The 16077-nt window shown below is 39.8% G+C and overlaps 1 protein-coding gene across 1 annotated transcript in view; it reads left to right on the top strand.

The window, feature by feature from the left end:
* The window catches only part of ANKDD1B (ankyrin repeat and death domain containing 1B), a 30916-nt gene that overhangs the window by 133 nt on the left and 14706 nt on the right, over positions 1-16077 (top strand). Inside the window, exons 2-7 of the mRNA XM_068423688.1 lie at positions 3729-3832; positions 5966-6064; positions 10986-11084; positions 11177-11281; positions 13427-13525; positions 15200-15298. Coding sequence (XP_068279789.1) covers positions 3729-3832; positions 5966-6064; positions 10986-11084; positions 11177-11281; positions 13427-13525; positions 15200-15298 — 605 coding nt within the window. The remainder of the gene's footprint in view (positions 1-3728; positions 3833-5965; positions 6065-10985; positions 11085-11176; positions 11282-13426; positions 13526-15199; positions 15299-16077) is intronic.

Below are 16077 nucleotides of genomic sequence, written 5' to 3'. Positions count from 1 at the left end.
GCTCCTGGCTGAGAGCAGAGCTGGCCTTGGGCCTCTGGCTGAGGGCAGCGCTGCGCTGGGCTGCCTTGCCCGGAGACAGCATGCCAGGCTCTGTCAGGGCTGCCGGGATGGTGGGGTCCACCCAAACCCCCTTTTTGCCTGGACCGAAGAACAAAATGAGCAGTGGAGGGAAATAAGGAGGACATGTGGATCAGGATTGGGATGGGATCAGGAGCTGGGCTTTGGCACATCCACCTTCCAAGGCACAGGTGCTGCAAGCTGCCCACCACCCCACTTTAGCTTCACCCCTGAAGCTGTCCGAGGGGGTTCGCTGGCATTAATCACACCCCTAGGGCTGAGCACCTGCCAACAGCTTCACAACTGACCCGGGCCCCTCTTTTGTGGGGCACGCAGAAGTCTGAGGACCTTCTGGCCTCCTCACGTTCAATGGCATGAATCCCCGTGGTGGGTTCTCCAGCTTTCATCCTGCAGACCAGTTTGTGAAAGAAGAGCCTGCTCTGGCATGGGCGGCAATTAGGGAAAACGGGTTATTTGTGTTATTTGTAACTGAGCAGTAATTGTTAAGCCCTGCGGCAGCCCTGTCCTGTGATTGCAGCGTGACAGCCAGGAGCCGTTCTCCTGGGCTGTGCTTCGTGCTTCCAGGCTGGGGAAGAGGGCAGATAAATAAAAGAAATGAATAAAGCATCACTGTTGGGCTCAATAGGTAGTTTTTCCCATGATTTCTTTGAACTGGAAAATGATTATTTTAGAAAGAGATTCTTGTGACTTAACAAAATACCTGCTTTGCCCTAGTAATTTTATTTCTGGTAACAAACAAGAAAACATAGAGAAAACATTGAAAATATTGCCAAACCATTAATTATATAATTAAATTTCAGAAACAATAGAGTAGAAATATTTTTTGTTGTCATTTGAATCTGAATATTGTTATTATTTTTTTATTTTACCTCCTTGGAAGTCTTCAGACAGTTCAAATTCCTGGTTTTTTTTTTCCATGTGCTTTTTGAGACAATGACAGATTTCATTTTCTAGATACCACAATAGGATATTAAAAATGGGGGTGGGGGTATATGTAGAAAGATTTCCATTGTCTATGAGTACTGAAACCTCTGGTGCACTTTTTTACTTCATTGGAAGTCATCCTTTATTTGTAGTATTACTGAAAGACAGATTGAGACCACTAAAGTAAGATGTAAATATGAGGGAAGAAAAATGGAAGGTACCTCAAAGCTTGGGTTTCTCTTGAGGAAGACTTTCTGTTTTCAGGTCAACAAAGCAGTTTACTTTTGTGCATCTTTTTAATTCCTTGCCCTTGCAAGAGAAGAGAAACATTGGGTTGTTCAACACACTGCAGACAGAACTCTCTACAAAAGAAATAAATTGATAAAATTACTACTTTTAGTTAGCTCAAAAGAAAAATTGAATATAACTATTTTATAGTTATAACATAAATATAGTTATATAGTTATCATATAACCTGTAGGGCAATAAGCCAGACATTTTGTATGCAGCCGAAGAAAACAACCCCCAAATAGATAATCAATTGCTGCTGTTACTTGAAAATAGAGTGATTGCTAATAATGCAAGGAGTGCCAAATCCTGGAGACCCCAGCTTGAATAGAAAGCTTCCATAAAGTAGTCTGACAGCTCTATACTCCTGTATTTTCATGCATGAGAAAATAATTTTGCAAAAGCAGCAAAAAGGTAGTGCAGGAAGTCAGTGCCGTGGTATGTCTGGATTGCCACTGTTTTTTAACTCCCGAATTAAGAGGTATTAAGAGAAAGAATCATTAAGAAACATGACACCCAGAGCAATAGGTCTTCTTTTTAACAGCATACAGCCAATTCATGACTTCTGGGCAGGACAGAAAAGATCAGCCATTAATTCTTTGTCAGAACTACAACAAAACTGTCCTTGCCAATGTAAAAAACCCACCATTTTTTCTTGTTTCTTAAACAGTGCGAGTAAACAGTTGGGACTGCTCCTGAATGTCCTGAGATGCAACAGCATTTATCCTTGCATCCTCATGGAAGATACATGTATGAGTGTTCATCAGCAGTCAGTAGGAATGAGTGTGGCCTAATTAGAATCATAGAATCACAGAATGGTTTGGGTTGGAAGGGACCTTAAAGATCATCTAGTTCCAACCCCCCTGCCATGGGCAGGGACATCTTCCACTAGACCAGGTTGCTCAAAGTCCCATCCAACCTGGCCTTGAACAATATATTATAACTAACTGCAGCTAATTGGTGCCTTATGTTTTGTTTCCATGTTTGCCACAAATTTGCCTTGAGCAAGATATCCTGCGACCATTGATTTACCCATATTTGAAATTAAGGTAGTGGAAAGCTGGATACTTCTTTAGAGTGTAGACTATGAAAACTACGAGTGAGGCATTTATTCTGCAAACATCCCTGTTCATGGTGCTGACTTTGCTGTCAGCCACAGTCCTTGTCACAGATGCCAGGGATGCATTTTTATTTGAAACTGCTTTTTTTTTTTTTTTGGCTGTGCCCCCATGTTGTAAAAAAAGCATATAATATTATGTGATTTCCCAATAATTTTGGGAGGATGCTTCTGTTGTTTGAGGTGCTAGAAAAACTGGAAACAGCTTTGCAAGTGTCCAGTTTAATTTCTAGCTTGTTTTGTACAATACAACTGTGATTATTCCCTCTGAGATTATAATAATGGGTAACATCTAAAATGCAGTTAAGTGAATGCCATACTGATTTTCCTTAGTATACTCTGCAGTCATACTGCCTCAAACTGTATTCTTGTTAGGCGTTAATGAATTTAGACATAATGCAGTAGGATGGACTTGCATGAGAGGCCTCTAAGAAACAGATAATTGCTGCAGTTTCTCGTTCAACAGAGAGCGCTGTCCTCTTTGGTGGTATCATTGGACAAGTGGCTTTCAGGCCAAATCATTCTAGACAGAAGATATCTAAGTGATTAACTTTTTAAGTGTGATATGCTAGGAAATTAAAAGTATCTGCTAACATTCTTGCAAATGATTTAACTGCTACACTAGTTTCTTCTAAGTGTTAAATTAAATGTTAAGGCAGAAACACGAGAAATACTCTGACCTCGAAGTTACTCTAAGTAACTAAACCAGTTATCAAGCACTGGAATTTTATTTTCCAAACTTACTAAATATTAGGTGTCTAAATACATGCTGCAGCTAAGGAAAGTCCCAATTTAATACTAAATTTTGAGTTCAAGTACACACCTTCCCTCCCCTCCCCCTGTAAAACTCCTGGTTTGTTTGTTTGGTTTTTTTCGGTTGGGTCATACCATTTAGTTACTGCTATACATTTTTATGTATTTTGGTGGTATGTTCTGTTTTAAAACAGAGTAACTTTTCCAAGAATAGGAAATAAATGCTGTGGTTTGTACTGTTCACTGCTATGCCTATAAAATGCTTTGGGACCCATTTAGATGGCAAGAGCTTCATAAATGAACTCTTGTTCTTGTGAGCAAGGCAAATACTGGTAATCCATGCTGTGAGAAGTCTACCTCTATTTGCACTTGAAACTAGAAACATCAGCTAGATGTCTCTAGAGGAGAAAAATGTAATCCTGGAACACTTCTATGATGAGAAGCAAATGATTCTCTTAACATGTGAAATCAGGACAAAAAACAGAAGGTAAGAACAGTATCATCAGCCCTTAACTTGGTTATGGCTATTTTTTTAGTAATACATTTTTTTCATCATGTTTTTCCACAGTATTGCCAGATGAGAGAGAATTTCAGCATGCTGCTAAAATGAACAATTTGGAAACCATGGAAAAGCTGTTTAAAAAGAATGTTAATATAAATGCTGTAGATACTGTGAGTATGAAGTGTCTGACAGATCACTGATGTGAATCCCAGCATATTAGCCCTGTCAACTGCAAGGTGGTGAGGCTGTGGGAGTCCCTTCTAGGACCTGATTAAGAAACGTTTCACTCGTCCAATACGGAGAGTAGGATTTGTGCAGCATAGCTCACTGTCTCTGCATTTAGCCACTAGTCTGTGTATCACATTGGGAAGTAAGGACTTCTGAATTGTGGTCTCTGCTCCAATATTTACTCTGTGTTCTTGGGTGACTAATTTATTGAGTTCCCCATCATTCAGAGCAGGAAGACTTAACCTCGCAGTCACTTTGAGAATGAACTTATGCTGATAGCATTACAAATTTCAAGTGTGAATTGTTACCATTCAGTTTGTATGGAACCACAGGAGCATTCTACCACATCCTCTGGCTCCAGGCTGAGATCAGAGCTCAGATTTACCCTAGACAGATGAAAATGCATTTCTTATCCTGACATCTACTCTAGGCCTAAAATCTGAAGATGTGTACTTCTTAGTAACAAAATATAGTGCTGTGTTCCACATGAGAAATAGTTCAACAGCAATGGAATGGTCGTGATATTAGTCTTGGAGTCATGGAGAACAGTTTGCCCTCAATGGCTACGTATAAACCATTTGCCCATGAACATTTAATGTTACTTAATCATGTCTTCTGAAAAAACTTGCTTCCCATGCCCATGTGCATTTTTCCCCACTGAGGAATTGAGGAGATAGTACAGGTGCATTCCTTGGGTTTTTTTTGTAACAAAGGGAGACAAAAATTTATTTGAATTTATTTGGAAAATTTATATTCTCTTAAACAATGAGAGTGTTCCTACCAATTACATAGTACTCTAAAAAGTCACTTAAAAAATAGTTCTTGCTTCCTTATTGCTTTCTAGAATTCAGGAAATTAAACTAAATACTTTTTTAGTCCAGTAGTTTGAACCTTTACTCTGTCATCCTTAAATCAGACCTATAAGAGATTTACTAGCATAGCTACATGGGTGTTGTGCATTGATTGATTCTCCTAGTGGGGATGTAGCTTATACTGCCAAAACCATTCTTTTGTTCATGTTGATCTTTCCTGCCCCTGTACTCCCAAACCAAATAAGGAAGGCTGCCAAAAGGTGTGTTTTGTTGATTATTTCTGTGCAATTATAATAAAAATAACTATTTTTGTGCAAAAGGCTTTTTCTGGCACAAATGCACATCACACATCCCACATTTTTATGCTCTTAATGCTTATAGCTGTAAATTTAGACTAATACATGGGTAAGTGAGCTGATCTGCATCGAACCATAAGAGAGCAAGTACAAACTGACTTTTAAAGTTAATTGGTTAAATCACCTTTGTGTCCTTGTATGGAAACTCTCAGTGAATTATGTTAAACTCAGTTATGTTCACTTTAACAGAAAGCAAAATCCTCTATGCTAAAGTTTAATTCAATTTCACAGTTTAATTCAATTTAACCAATCCCTTTTAATTTCACACCATTAGTTTAATAAATAATTAATAAATAACAAATACTTTAATAAAAAATTAATCAAGTGTTCCTGATAAATTTTGAGCCTTTTCACCTGTGTAAAATTGCTCAGTGTTTGCAAGGTGGAAGCTTTCATTTACATAGATAATGACTCAGTCTGGGAAGGTGACTAATACTGACTGAGGGAGGAATCTCCATTATGCATTGCAGAGATACAGTCAAAAGCAAGGAGGAAACCAAAAGCAAATCTAATTGCATAAATCTAGTCCTCAGCTTTTCAAATCAAACCGTATAATACAGTAGTAAACATGTATGCTTCTTGTACTGCATTCATCTCCTCCAGGCAGTATGTGATTACTTAATCCCACTTTGACATTTCAGAGGATTTCATTGAAGGGATGATGCTATGTAGAGTAACTAAATCATTCTGCTTCTACAAGAAATCTTTAACATCAATACCTAAATTCTACCCAAGGGAACAAAAATGCAGATAAAGACCAAGTGTGGCTGATGAAGGAGAAATATGCAAATGTATGTATATTAACAAATACATTTGTTAATAATCAGAGAATTCAGAAATCCTGATCACCTGCACAAGGAAAAGAACTGTATTACGGACTTGACAACCAAAGCTTTGCTTATTTCAGCTGAAGCGCACCGCGTTCCATTTTGCTGTTGCGAGAAGTCATATATCGGTGGTGGATTTTCTTCTCCATCACAAAGCTAGACTTGATATGGCAGATCAGGTAAGCTGGTTTACATATTTTGATTCACACTGTATAAGAACACCTTAGGGGAAAAGTAAAAGTAGATATTTGCCTTATGCTCCCCATTTTGCAAAGTTAAGTGCTTGCTGTAAATACTTCAGTTTGTCTTAAGACTGCACACATTTATATGAATAAACTTAGAGCAAAAACACATTGCCCAGAGCTTTGGCTCTGTTGAATACTTGAGTGAGCACAAGTGTGGTTGAAGCCACTTGTCTGTGGTAGTTGTGTGTTAATCATTGGCCACTTTATATGAAAGCAATCACTAAAAGTAAAAATTAGCTCTGGGGATTGCTAGGAGCTCAGAAAGTAACTCCTTGTGTTCTTTCCCTCCACTTCTATGTGAGTAGCTTAATGCGAAACTGTCAGCTACTCTGCATCCTCCAACACATTGAGAGTTCAGCAGTGTATGGCTGATTTGGTTGGGCCATATGGTGATCCACAGTGCAAGATTTGATTCAGATATTAAAACCAAATGTATGGTATGTTATTAATAAACAGGCTATTCAAACTAGGAGTTTTCCAGTGAACTAAGTAATGAAAATAGATTAATCACTTACTGTTTTTTCCCCTGTTTGCTTCTTTATCCTTATTCACCATATGTGGCAGTGTTTAAGTTGTAAGAAAGACAAATTCCAGGTTGTGGAGGGTGGAGGGAGAAAGCTGCCTTATTTTCACATTGTGTTGCAATGAAAATAAATCAAGAGACCTGTTAGTTCCAGTTACCAGTGGCTCCTGGCTTGGGCATGTGCTTGCAGTGTAGGTAACCATCTCCTTATTAGTTCTCCCAAGCTGCCCTGTCAGTGAATACCTCACATGCTGCTTTGAAGAAATATGGCTGTCTTCCTGGACCCTGTCAGCTCCTAAGCAAATGTCGCACTGTTGTAAGCAACGTTTCCCTTTAGTCTGGCAAGCTGAAAGACATTGCCTGAATGAAGTACTCTAAAATTAATAGTCTAAGATATAAATGCTAACAGGGTAGTTCTGCAAGAAGTGAGCAGTTTTCTTTAAGTAGTAGTGCTGTCTATAGCAACACTTAAGAATTGGATCCTTGGATCATTTACAGACTACCACTGGGTATAGTATTAATGTAATTTTATTCTGTAACAATTGTAAATTATTCTTTATGGCAAATTATTTTTCAGTGGCTATCTTCCAGATTTGTTGAGGCAATATGGTGACTTAAAACATTTTAGAAGTCCTTTAATTACCCTGATAAGGTGCGTTGAAGTCAAACTGGAAATATAGACCCTCCCCCCATGTTGGGGTTCTATTAAACACTCAGAATCTCATTCTAATTACGGATTACCTTTTAATTTTTAGCTGTCTTTAATTCTTAGATGTTGTTAATCATCTTTGTTGAAAGATCATTGGAAACACTCCATCATAATCAGCTTACAGAGCTTAATTATTATGACATTACATATTGTATTTGACAGTGATTCATGTACTCTCTGGCAATCAGTTTGATCCTGCAATTGATAAGAAATAGAATGAAGATACTATGACTTTATTTCTTACTCCGTTTCAGTTTCTGACATACTTTTTCAATTAATAAGCCTAAGGTCTTAAGCATTCTTAACGTTTCTCAGTACAAAAAGTAAGCTGATTAAAAACACACGATAGTGTTTGTAGCAGCAAATATGTGGTGCTCCCACCTTTAGGCTGGAGACTTGACATAACTCATGGAGATAGTTAAGATGTTTATTGATTAAGCAGCATATCTCTAAGAAACCAGTAATACATTAGTTGGCTAATAAACACACCACTATTAGTAGTAGTATTAATTCACAATTATATCACTCCAAGTTCCAGTGACTGAGTTACAATTCTATTGCTTATTATCAGTATTAGCATTGATACAAAATTACATTGCTGCAAAGAAATCTTGTACTACTAAGCTGCAATTCTGTCACTTGTCCTTCTGCACTTAATGTCGAGGTACAAGTTTATTCCTTCTTATCCACCCTATCACCCAACTCTTTCAGACATAAACTTGATGGAGAGTCTAGCAGGAGAGTCCAAGGTGGCACCTTATTATATCAAGGGAAGCTTGGGTCTGCAGGTCACCTTCACCATCATCAGCTGGAGTCCACAATCTTGTGGTTGTGGACATCACAAGATCCTTCCCTTTTTTGTTCTCCAGCTGATTTTATACCTTATTTGCCTTTTTTTTCTTTTTCTTTTCCTGAACCCACCTTTTTGCAACCCGTGTGCCTCCTTTTCTCCTCCCAGACTTCTCCCTATCAAACAGCCCACACACAGAATCACACAGAGTGGCTAAGGTGGGAACTTCTCGAGATGACATAGTCCAGCCTCGCACTCAGAGTACAGTTACAAAAAGCAGGTTGCTCAGAGGTATGTCCAGTCAGATTTTGATTATCTCCAAGAATGGAGACTCCATAACCTCTCTCGGTAATTGATTCCAGTGTTTGATCATCCTTAGAGTAAAAAAGTTTTTTCTTATGTTAAGTGAATCTTCCTATACTTCAGTTTGTTCCCATTGCGTCTTTCCCTTTCATTGGACACCACTGAGAGGAGTCTGGCTGCATCTTTTTTACTGCCTTCCATCAGATATTTATACACAATTATAAGACCCACCTCAGCCTTCTTTGGCTAAACAGTCCCATGTCTCTCAGCCTCTCCTCATGCATCAGATGTCCCTTAATCATCTTTGTGGCCCTTTGCTGGACTCTGTGCAGTATGTCCATGTCTCTCCTATACTGGGAAGCCCAGAACTGGACACAGTACTCCAAGTGTGTCTCACCAGTGAGTCGAGGGGAAGGATCACCTCCCTTGACCAGGTGGCAGTGTTCTTCCTAATGCAGCCCAGGATACCATTTGGCTTGTGTGCTGCAAGGGCACATTGCTGACTCATGTTCAATTTAGTGTCCACAAGGAGCCCCAGGTCCTTCTCTGCCAAGCTGCTTTCCTGACATTGGTCCCCAGTCAGTACTGGCCTGGGGTTGCTCCTCCCCAGGTACAGAACTTTGCGTTTCACCTTGTTGAATTTCATGAAGTGCTTGTCAGCCCATTTCTCCACCTGTCAAGGTGCCTCTGGATGGCAGCACTTCGACCTGGTCCATCAGCCACTCTTCCTAATTTGATATCATCTATACATTTGCTGCAGGTGCACTCTGCCCCATCATTCAGGTCATTAATGAAGACGTTAAAAAGTACTAAACCCAGGATCAATGCCTAGCGTGCAGTGCTAGTGACTGGTCTCCAGGACAGTGTCAAAACTGTTATGGAAGTAGAGACACGCATTCATTTCTCTCCCCTCATGCACCAGGCTAGTCTTCTCATTGTATAAGGATATCATGTCTAGTTACTTTTTCTCCTTGGTCATAGTTGGGAAGGTTTTTCAGGGCAGACTTTTGAGCCACAATCACAAATTTAGCCCAAGCCCAGCTTTATTCTTGTAGCCTGCACAGCAGATTCATGTTCCATATTGCCCTCCACTGTTTTCCACTGCAATTTCCACTTGCTGTGCCCATTTTGGGTTTCCCCCATGCAGAAAAGAGATTGATAAGCTGGAGTGAGTCCAGTGCAGAGCCCCTAGGATGATTATGACTGGGGCACATGATGTATGAGGAGGTTCTGAGAGAGCTGGGTCTGCTCAGCCTTGGGAGGAGAATGGTAAGGGGGAGACCTTATGGCTGTCTACAGCTGCATAAGGGGAGAATATAAAGAAGACACAGACAGACTCTTCTGAGAGGTGCACAGTGGTAGGACAAGATGCAATGGACACAAATTGCAACATGGGAGGTCCCAGTTAGCTACAAGGAGGAAAAAAATTCACTGTCAGAGTGGTCAAACACTGGAACAGATTTTCCAGAGAGTTTGTGGCATCTCAATCTTTAGGCTATTCAAAACTCAACAGGAGAAGGTCCTGAGCAACCTGATTCAGTGGAGTAGGCTTTGAGCAGGAGGCCGCAGAAGTGTGACTTTCAGAGGCCTCTTCCAGCCTGACCTGTTTTGTTATTCAGTGAATAGTTTGTGAGTAGTATCCTGAAGTCCCTGTGACAGCGAGCACCCTGCTGTCCAAAGTGTTACACCAACATGCATAAAAACTGCTCCTGTTCTCCATTAGAGATGGGAGTCAAGATATTTATTCCTCACTTACAGAGGAGAAACTGGGGAAGGGTTATAACTGCTAAGGAAGTACCTTGATCGCTCTTGCTTCCTTTAGGTTCCTCTGACTCCATCTCTTAGACCAGGTGCTTTTATGGTGGAGTACAAATGTCTTGTGTTTACACAGCACTTAGCACAATGAGCTATGATTTATGATGCTGCACCTGGACACAGTACACACAAATTGAGGAGGAGATGTGGAAAAGCTAGAGCCTTCTGTGGCCAAGATAGGAGACTGGCTGGAAGTCCCTTATCTCTATTCCTTTTGGCTCTAAGAAGTTATCAACAGGTTGGTTTTTTTTTACTATAAGAGAAGAACTTTTTAGAGAATTTGAAAAAAGAAAAGAGAACCTTAAAAAGAGGGCTAACTGGAAAATTATGGTGCCTCATGGAAATACATTCATTACGTATCATTACCTGAAATGTCATCCACTGCACCCAGTGCTATCTACATGGTTTCTGGAGAGAAGGAATAATTTCCAGGTGGTATTCAATCCCCCCATCTTAAAATGGGATCAGTCCTTCTCTGGAGATGCCAGACCTTCTTTCAAGAAGAGGGGCAGCCTGAACATTTAGCTAGGTCTTGAAGCATGACATTTAGCTTAAAGTGAGATGAATCCCACTCATACTGCCAGGTGTTAATATTGATTTTCTAAGAGCCTGCAGAGCAGAACCCACTCATACACTGAATTAATCAAAAAGATTTAAAGAAATTTGGCATGAGGTATTTTGGTGCTAATTTCTGCCTTTATAATTTTATTTGAAGCATGGCCTGACAGTGATTCATCTTGCAGCTTGGACTGGAAATCTGGATATAATGCGAAAACTAGTTAAAGCAGGTGCTGATCAAAAGACTAAGAATGAGGTTTGTTGATGACAAATTTTTACCAACTCTAAACATGTTTGTGTTGGAAAAAAATCAAACTTGTTCTTACAGAGTTGCTTATGGTTTTTCAGGAAGGAATGAATGTACTGCACTTCGCAGCTCAGAATAACAGTGTTAAAATAATTGATTATTTTCTCCAAGATCTTCATCTGAACGACTTGAACAAGCCTGATGGGGTACAGTATGTTTCTGTTTATTTCTTTGGTGTCATGAGGCATCTGTTGTAGGCAAAACAATCTTTACTTGTGGCATTTCAATGAATTTTAATTTATTGCTAGTTATAGCAATAAATTCTCTACAATTACCTGAAAGGAGGTTGTAGCGAGGCAGGTGTTGGTCTCTTTTCCCAAGTAACAAATGACAGGATGAGAGGAAATGTCCTCAAGTTGCACTAGGGGAGGTTTAGATTGGATATCAGGAAACATTTCTTCAACGAAAGGTTTAACAAACATTGGAACAGGCTGCCCAGGGAAGTGGTGGAGTCACCATCCCTGGAGGTATTTAAAAGATGTGTAGATGTGGTGCTTAGGGACATGGTTTAGTGGTGGACTTGGCAGTGTTAGGTTAATGGTTGGACTTGATGATTTTAAAGGTCCTTTCCAACCAAAATGATTCTATGGTTCTATGATTACATAAACTTCTAATTACTGATTTGGGTATTGAGAAACAAGTAAGACAAACAGCCAGACAAGCACTTGGGGAAAACACCTTTCCTTCCTCTTTGCCTGTCTCAGCTGAACTCTAGACACCTCTCCTCCCCTGTTCCCCTTGCTTTTGCTGCACGTGATGCTCAGTTCCATTGGTGAGGCAATGGGAGGCAGAAGAAGTTGGGGTCAGTCCACAGTGCTTTCTTTTTTCTGCTCTTTCTTGCTTGCTCTTTTCCTCTGCTCCTGCAAGGGTTCTTCCATGGGCTGCAGTCACCCTGCCAGTGTACCTCCTTCTGTGTCTCTTCCCTTGCATCTTCACATGTCTCCTCCTGTATCTCCCCTTGTGCATCCTCCCTGTAGCAGTGACTACCCATACTTAAATATGTTTTCATAGAGGTATCATGTGCTTCTCTGATGGATTGAGTGCTGACACGTGGTGGGTCAGTTTTGTCCATTGCGGGGCCAGCTGGAAATGGCTGTGACCAGCATAGGGCAGTCTCTGACCTCCTCCCACACAGCTCACCCCTGCAGCCCGCTGCCCTTACCAAAACCTGCCAGTTGTGGCCAACACAGGCATATTTTGCCAACATGGAACATAAAACTATGTGCAGCCATCCTACAGAGGTGCACCAACTCTTCAACAGTGCCAGGGCCTTGTCCTCAATCAAGTTTGCAGTGTTTTTATTTTTCCTTCCTACAATGTTGGGGTCTTGCTTTGAAGGCTTACTTAGCTAAGTAGGATATTTTATCTTTACATGAGGACAATTTATTCTTGTAGGATCTGCCACCAAAAGAACAAAGCTCCCCTATCCTTCTTTTTGAGTCTTGAATTGTATTGACCCAATGGTGCAAAATCCTCAATTCTTTCTACATATGACAAGGCTGACAAAACAGAGTTAATATAACAAAACAAACCTTTGTGGTTAGGCCTTGAAAAAGGGAAGGTGAAGAAGAATCTTCTTTATGTTGAGGTTATTTCATAATTATCTATTAGATGCTTGCATTTTTTTCTTAGACATTTAATATAGGCCACTATCAGTCAGTGAGGCCTTCTAACTAATTGGTTAGGCAGCCTCCCTCTCTGACCAGTGGTATGGTTTTATGTCAAGATAATTTTCTGCAATTGAGTTGTAAACAGTTGGGAAAGTTTTTGTTAATTTAACTACCACCAAAAAAAGCCCACAATGTACAGCACTAAATTCAGGCCTCCTGGATGAAACTTATGAGATATGGTTGTTCTGGTCTGTGCTTGCAGAATTCAGATCTAACGTGTTACACCATGGAAATAAAACATACTGCCTGTTTCTGAGCATCCTCAGACTTTTAGTGACACAATTCTTCTCAGTATGAAAATATTTATGAAAAGAACTAAGAACTGAATATTTTGAGCCCATTTTCTACCTTGTTACCATTTCTGAACAGTTTTCAAATATTTTCTTCAGGATATGCAAGATGTATAATCTGTTAGTTTACGCTAACTAAATACTGCATCTTTTTTTTTATTTCTCTACTCTTTTTGTGTATATCTACTTTTTCGTAATCTACTTAGTCACATGATATATAAATTTTTATGCAGAATATACATACACCTATGCATGCCATATATCTAGTAACTGGAAGCAAAGTATTTTTACTTTCAATAACACTGTATTTCTTTCCCTAATTGTTTTCTAGAAAGGTAAAAAGCCATTTCTTCTGGCATCTGAAAAAGGCCATGTTGACATGGTAAACAATTTGATTACTCTGAAGCTGTTTACATCTGAAAAAGATAAGGTAAAAGTTTCTTTTCCACCCAAGTACAACTAAAAATGTGCTTGTGAAAGATTACTTTGTTTCAGTGTAGTTACTACATAACCAAGTGATAAGAACAAGCTGTGCAGATCTCACAGTGCTGGCAGTGATATATATTGGACCAACAAATATACAAGGATGATGATTTTTCAGTAATTAAGGGAGGACAGTGGAACTTCTGGTCTTATTGCCAGGAGACTTTTCCATATGTGTTAATAATTCAGGTAAAGCAAGACTAGTATATGCTGTCTGTTGGGAGAAGTGGGAAGGTCTGGTGATTAACGTGCCAGCCTCTGTAGTGGGAGATTATGTTTCCCCGTTTTTCGCTCTGCTCGGCTGTCCCTGTGTATCACTTCTAAGTCCTGCATGACTAATTTTTTGAAGTTTTTTAAATACTTCAGGATGCAAATAAACACCCATGGTTTTTTTTCAGAAGTGCCTAATTACTTCAATCTGATTGAGTTTGCTTTTGACACTGCATTTTAAGGTGTCTAAGTAACTTTCAAAGTCTGCCTTTAAATTTCCTTACTCCTTACTTACTATCTGTGGAATGAACATGTCAGTGTTTCTCTGCATCCCAGGCATTGTAAGGATAAATACATTGAAAATTGTAAAATGGTCAGATACTGCATTTATAGAACCATGTAAGCAAGCACCCAGGAAGTTATGCTTTTTTTTTTTTTTTGGTATTCTGGTGATACTTTAAAAGCTGCAGTGAAACCTGATGCTCTGGTGTGCTAAGTAGTTTATCAGCAGCAGTTAAGTAACAGTGTTGTCCTAGACACCTAGCAGGCTGAACGTGTAAAGTAGCAATGATGGGAGGCAAATGCTATGATCCTAAAGAGTTCATCATAGATAAGAAGCCAGGACAGCTTCTCAGCTCATGGGTCGCTGAAAGCAATCGCACTGTAGCCATCAATTAACAAAAATACCTTTTCCTAAAATGTATTTGGATTTTCTGCCCCTCCATCTCCACAGTGCTCTGATTGAAAAGCTGTTCTGGATCCTCATTTCCCTGAGGGTTATGATCCTTCTCCTAATTTCTAGCTTCAGTTTGTTTCTAGTCAGTTTTATACTCGTTCTTGTGCCAGCATTGTGTTTTAGCTCAAAAGCTGCTACTCTTCCTGATAATCATCTAGCTTGCTCTTTTGTTTTTATTTGCCTGCTGGTGTCCTAATTTTTTTCTTACTTAGCTAGTGAGGAATTGTTCTGATGGTGAAGAGGACTGAAGAGTGTGACGCTGGCATCAAAGCCACTACAAGATTATATATACTTACCTAGGTTTTGGCTGTTTATCTTTAAATCAGTACTTTTGGGGGCTTGATGTCCCCATCCTTGCAGGAACCAGTGCTACAAGTTTTCTTCTAATTCATTCTTTAGGAGTTAGAATTTTAGATCTTTTGCACTGGTAATACACTGCAGTTTTCAGAATATGAGACAGCCAACTAGACCAAGGTCATGTCTGCATACATATGAAAAGATTCCTTTTGGATTAGCCTGAATCTTGGAACATGCTGTGTGGATCTGCTTCCCCTCCTTGTATATAACAGAGATGGAAAGACCAAAGGCTTTGTGTTTAAGTGTACGTTGTTTTTACTTAATGTTTCGACTTTATTCTGGGTTTTAAAATGCCTTATTTGACATTTTATTTTCAAGGAGGGAAACACAGCATTGCATCTAGCAGCCAAAAATGGTCACAGCAAAGTTGTAGAAATTCTGCTTGAACAGTGGGAACAAATAAATGACGTCAATCAGGTAAGCATGCAGAAATTACTGAAGGAGATAAAGTTCAAGGTTTGAAAATCAATTAAAAATAACGTTTTAAAGGAATAAATGTTGCAACTTCATTAGTTCTGCTGCTTTTCTGTTTGCATCCTGTTTCATTGATACTTCTCCAATAAATTCAGCTCCATTATCTCCTTCAAGGTCTCTTTCTCTGTCCTCTGCTCCTCACACGATGGTCTCTCAGCCTCACAAGCCCTAACTACTGGTAGAAGGAAACAGAAGGGCCTAACCTCCACTTTGTTTCCTGTCCTCCAACATTTCTGGCCACGTGATCCCATTCCTTTTACTGTTCTGTTCAGGCTGTGCCCTGAACCAGTTCAACATGCATACCGAGCACATACCATCACATGCACCTCAGCAAAGAGGTCTCAGATCTTTACCTTGTTCATCTGATCTCAACTGGATGCACAGAATTGGCTGCAGTCACTGCCTACCCACTTTTTCTTTCCAGGGTTAGTGTTGATGAGTTCAGCTAGCATATTCATAAATTGCATATTAGCTGTGAAGGTTCTATCTCTGAGTTAATGCACTCATGAGCTTAATTTTAAGGCTTAAAGTAGGGGTGGCAGAGTGAAATGCACACTAAGTGCTCAGCTCAGCATTCCTGCTTTGCAAAGGGTCCTTGTGTCTTCTGCTTCTTCTACGGGGCAGCTGGAATGAACTGGGCAAGTTAATTCACTTTGTCTTGGGCCAGCATGCCCGTTGCAGAAACCTGCCATGTGACTGACAGTCTCTTCTGCTGGCCCAGC

Source organism: Nyctibius grandis, chromosome Z, assembly GCF_013368605.1.
Source record: "Nyctibius grandis isolate bNycGra1 chromosome Z, bNycGra1.pri, whole genome shotgun sequence".
Classification (NCBI taxonomy): Eukaryota; Metazoa; Chordata; class Aves; order Nyctibiiformes; family Nyctibiidae; genus Nyctibius; species Nyctibius grandis.
Note: the sequence above shows the minus strand (reverse complement) of the source record. Positions and strands in the feature narration are given on the sequence as shown.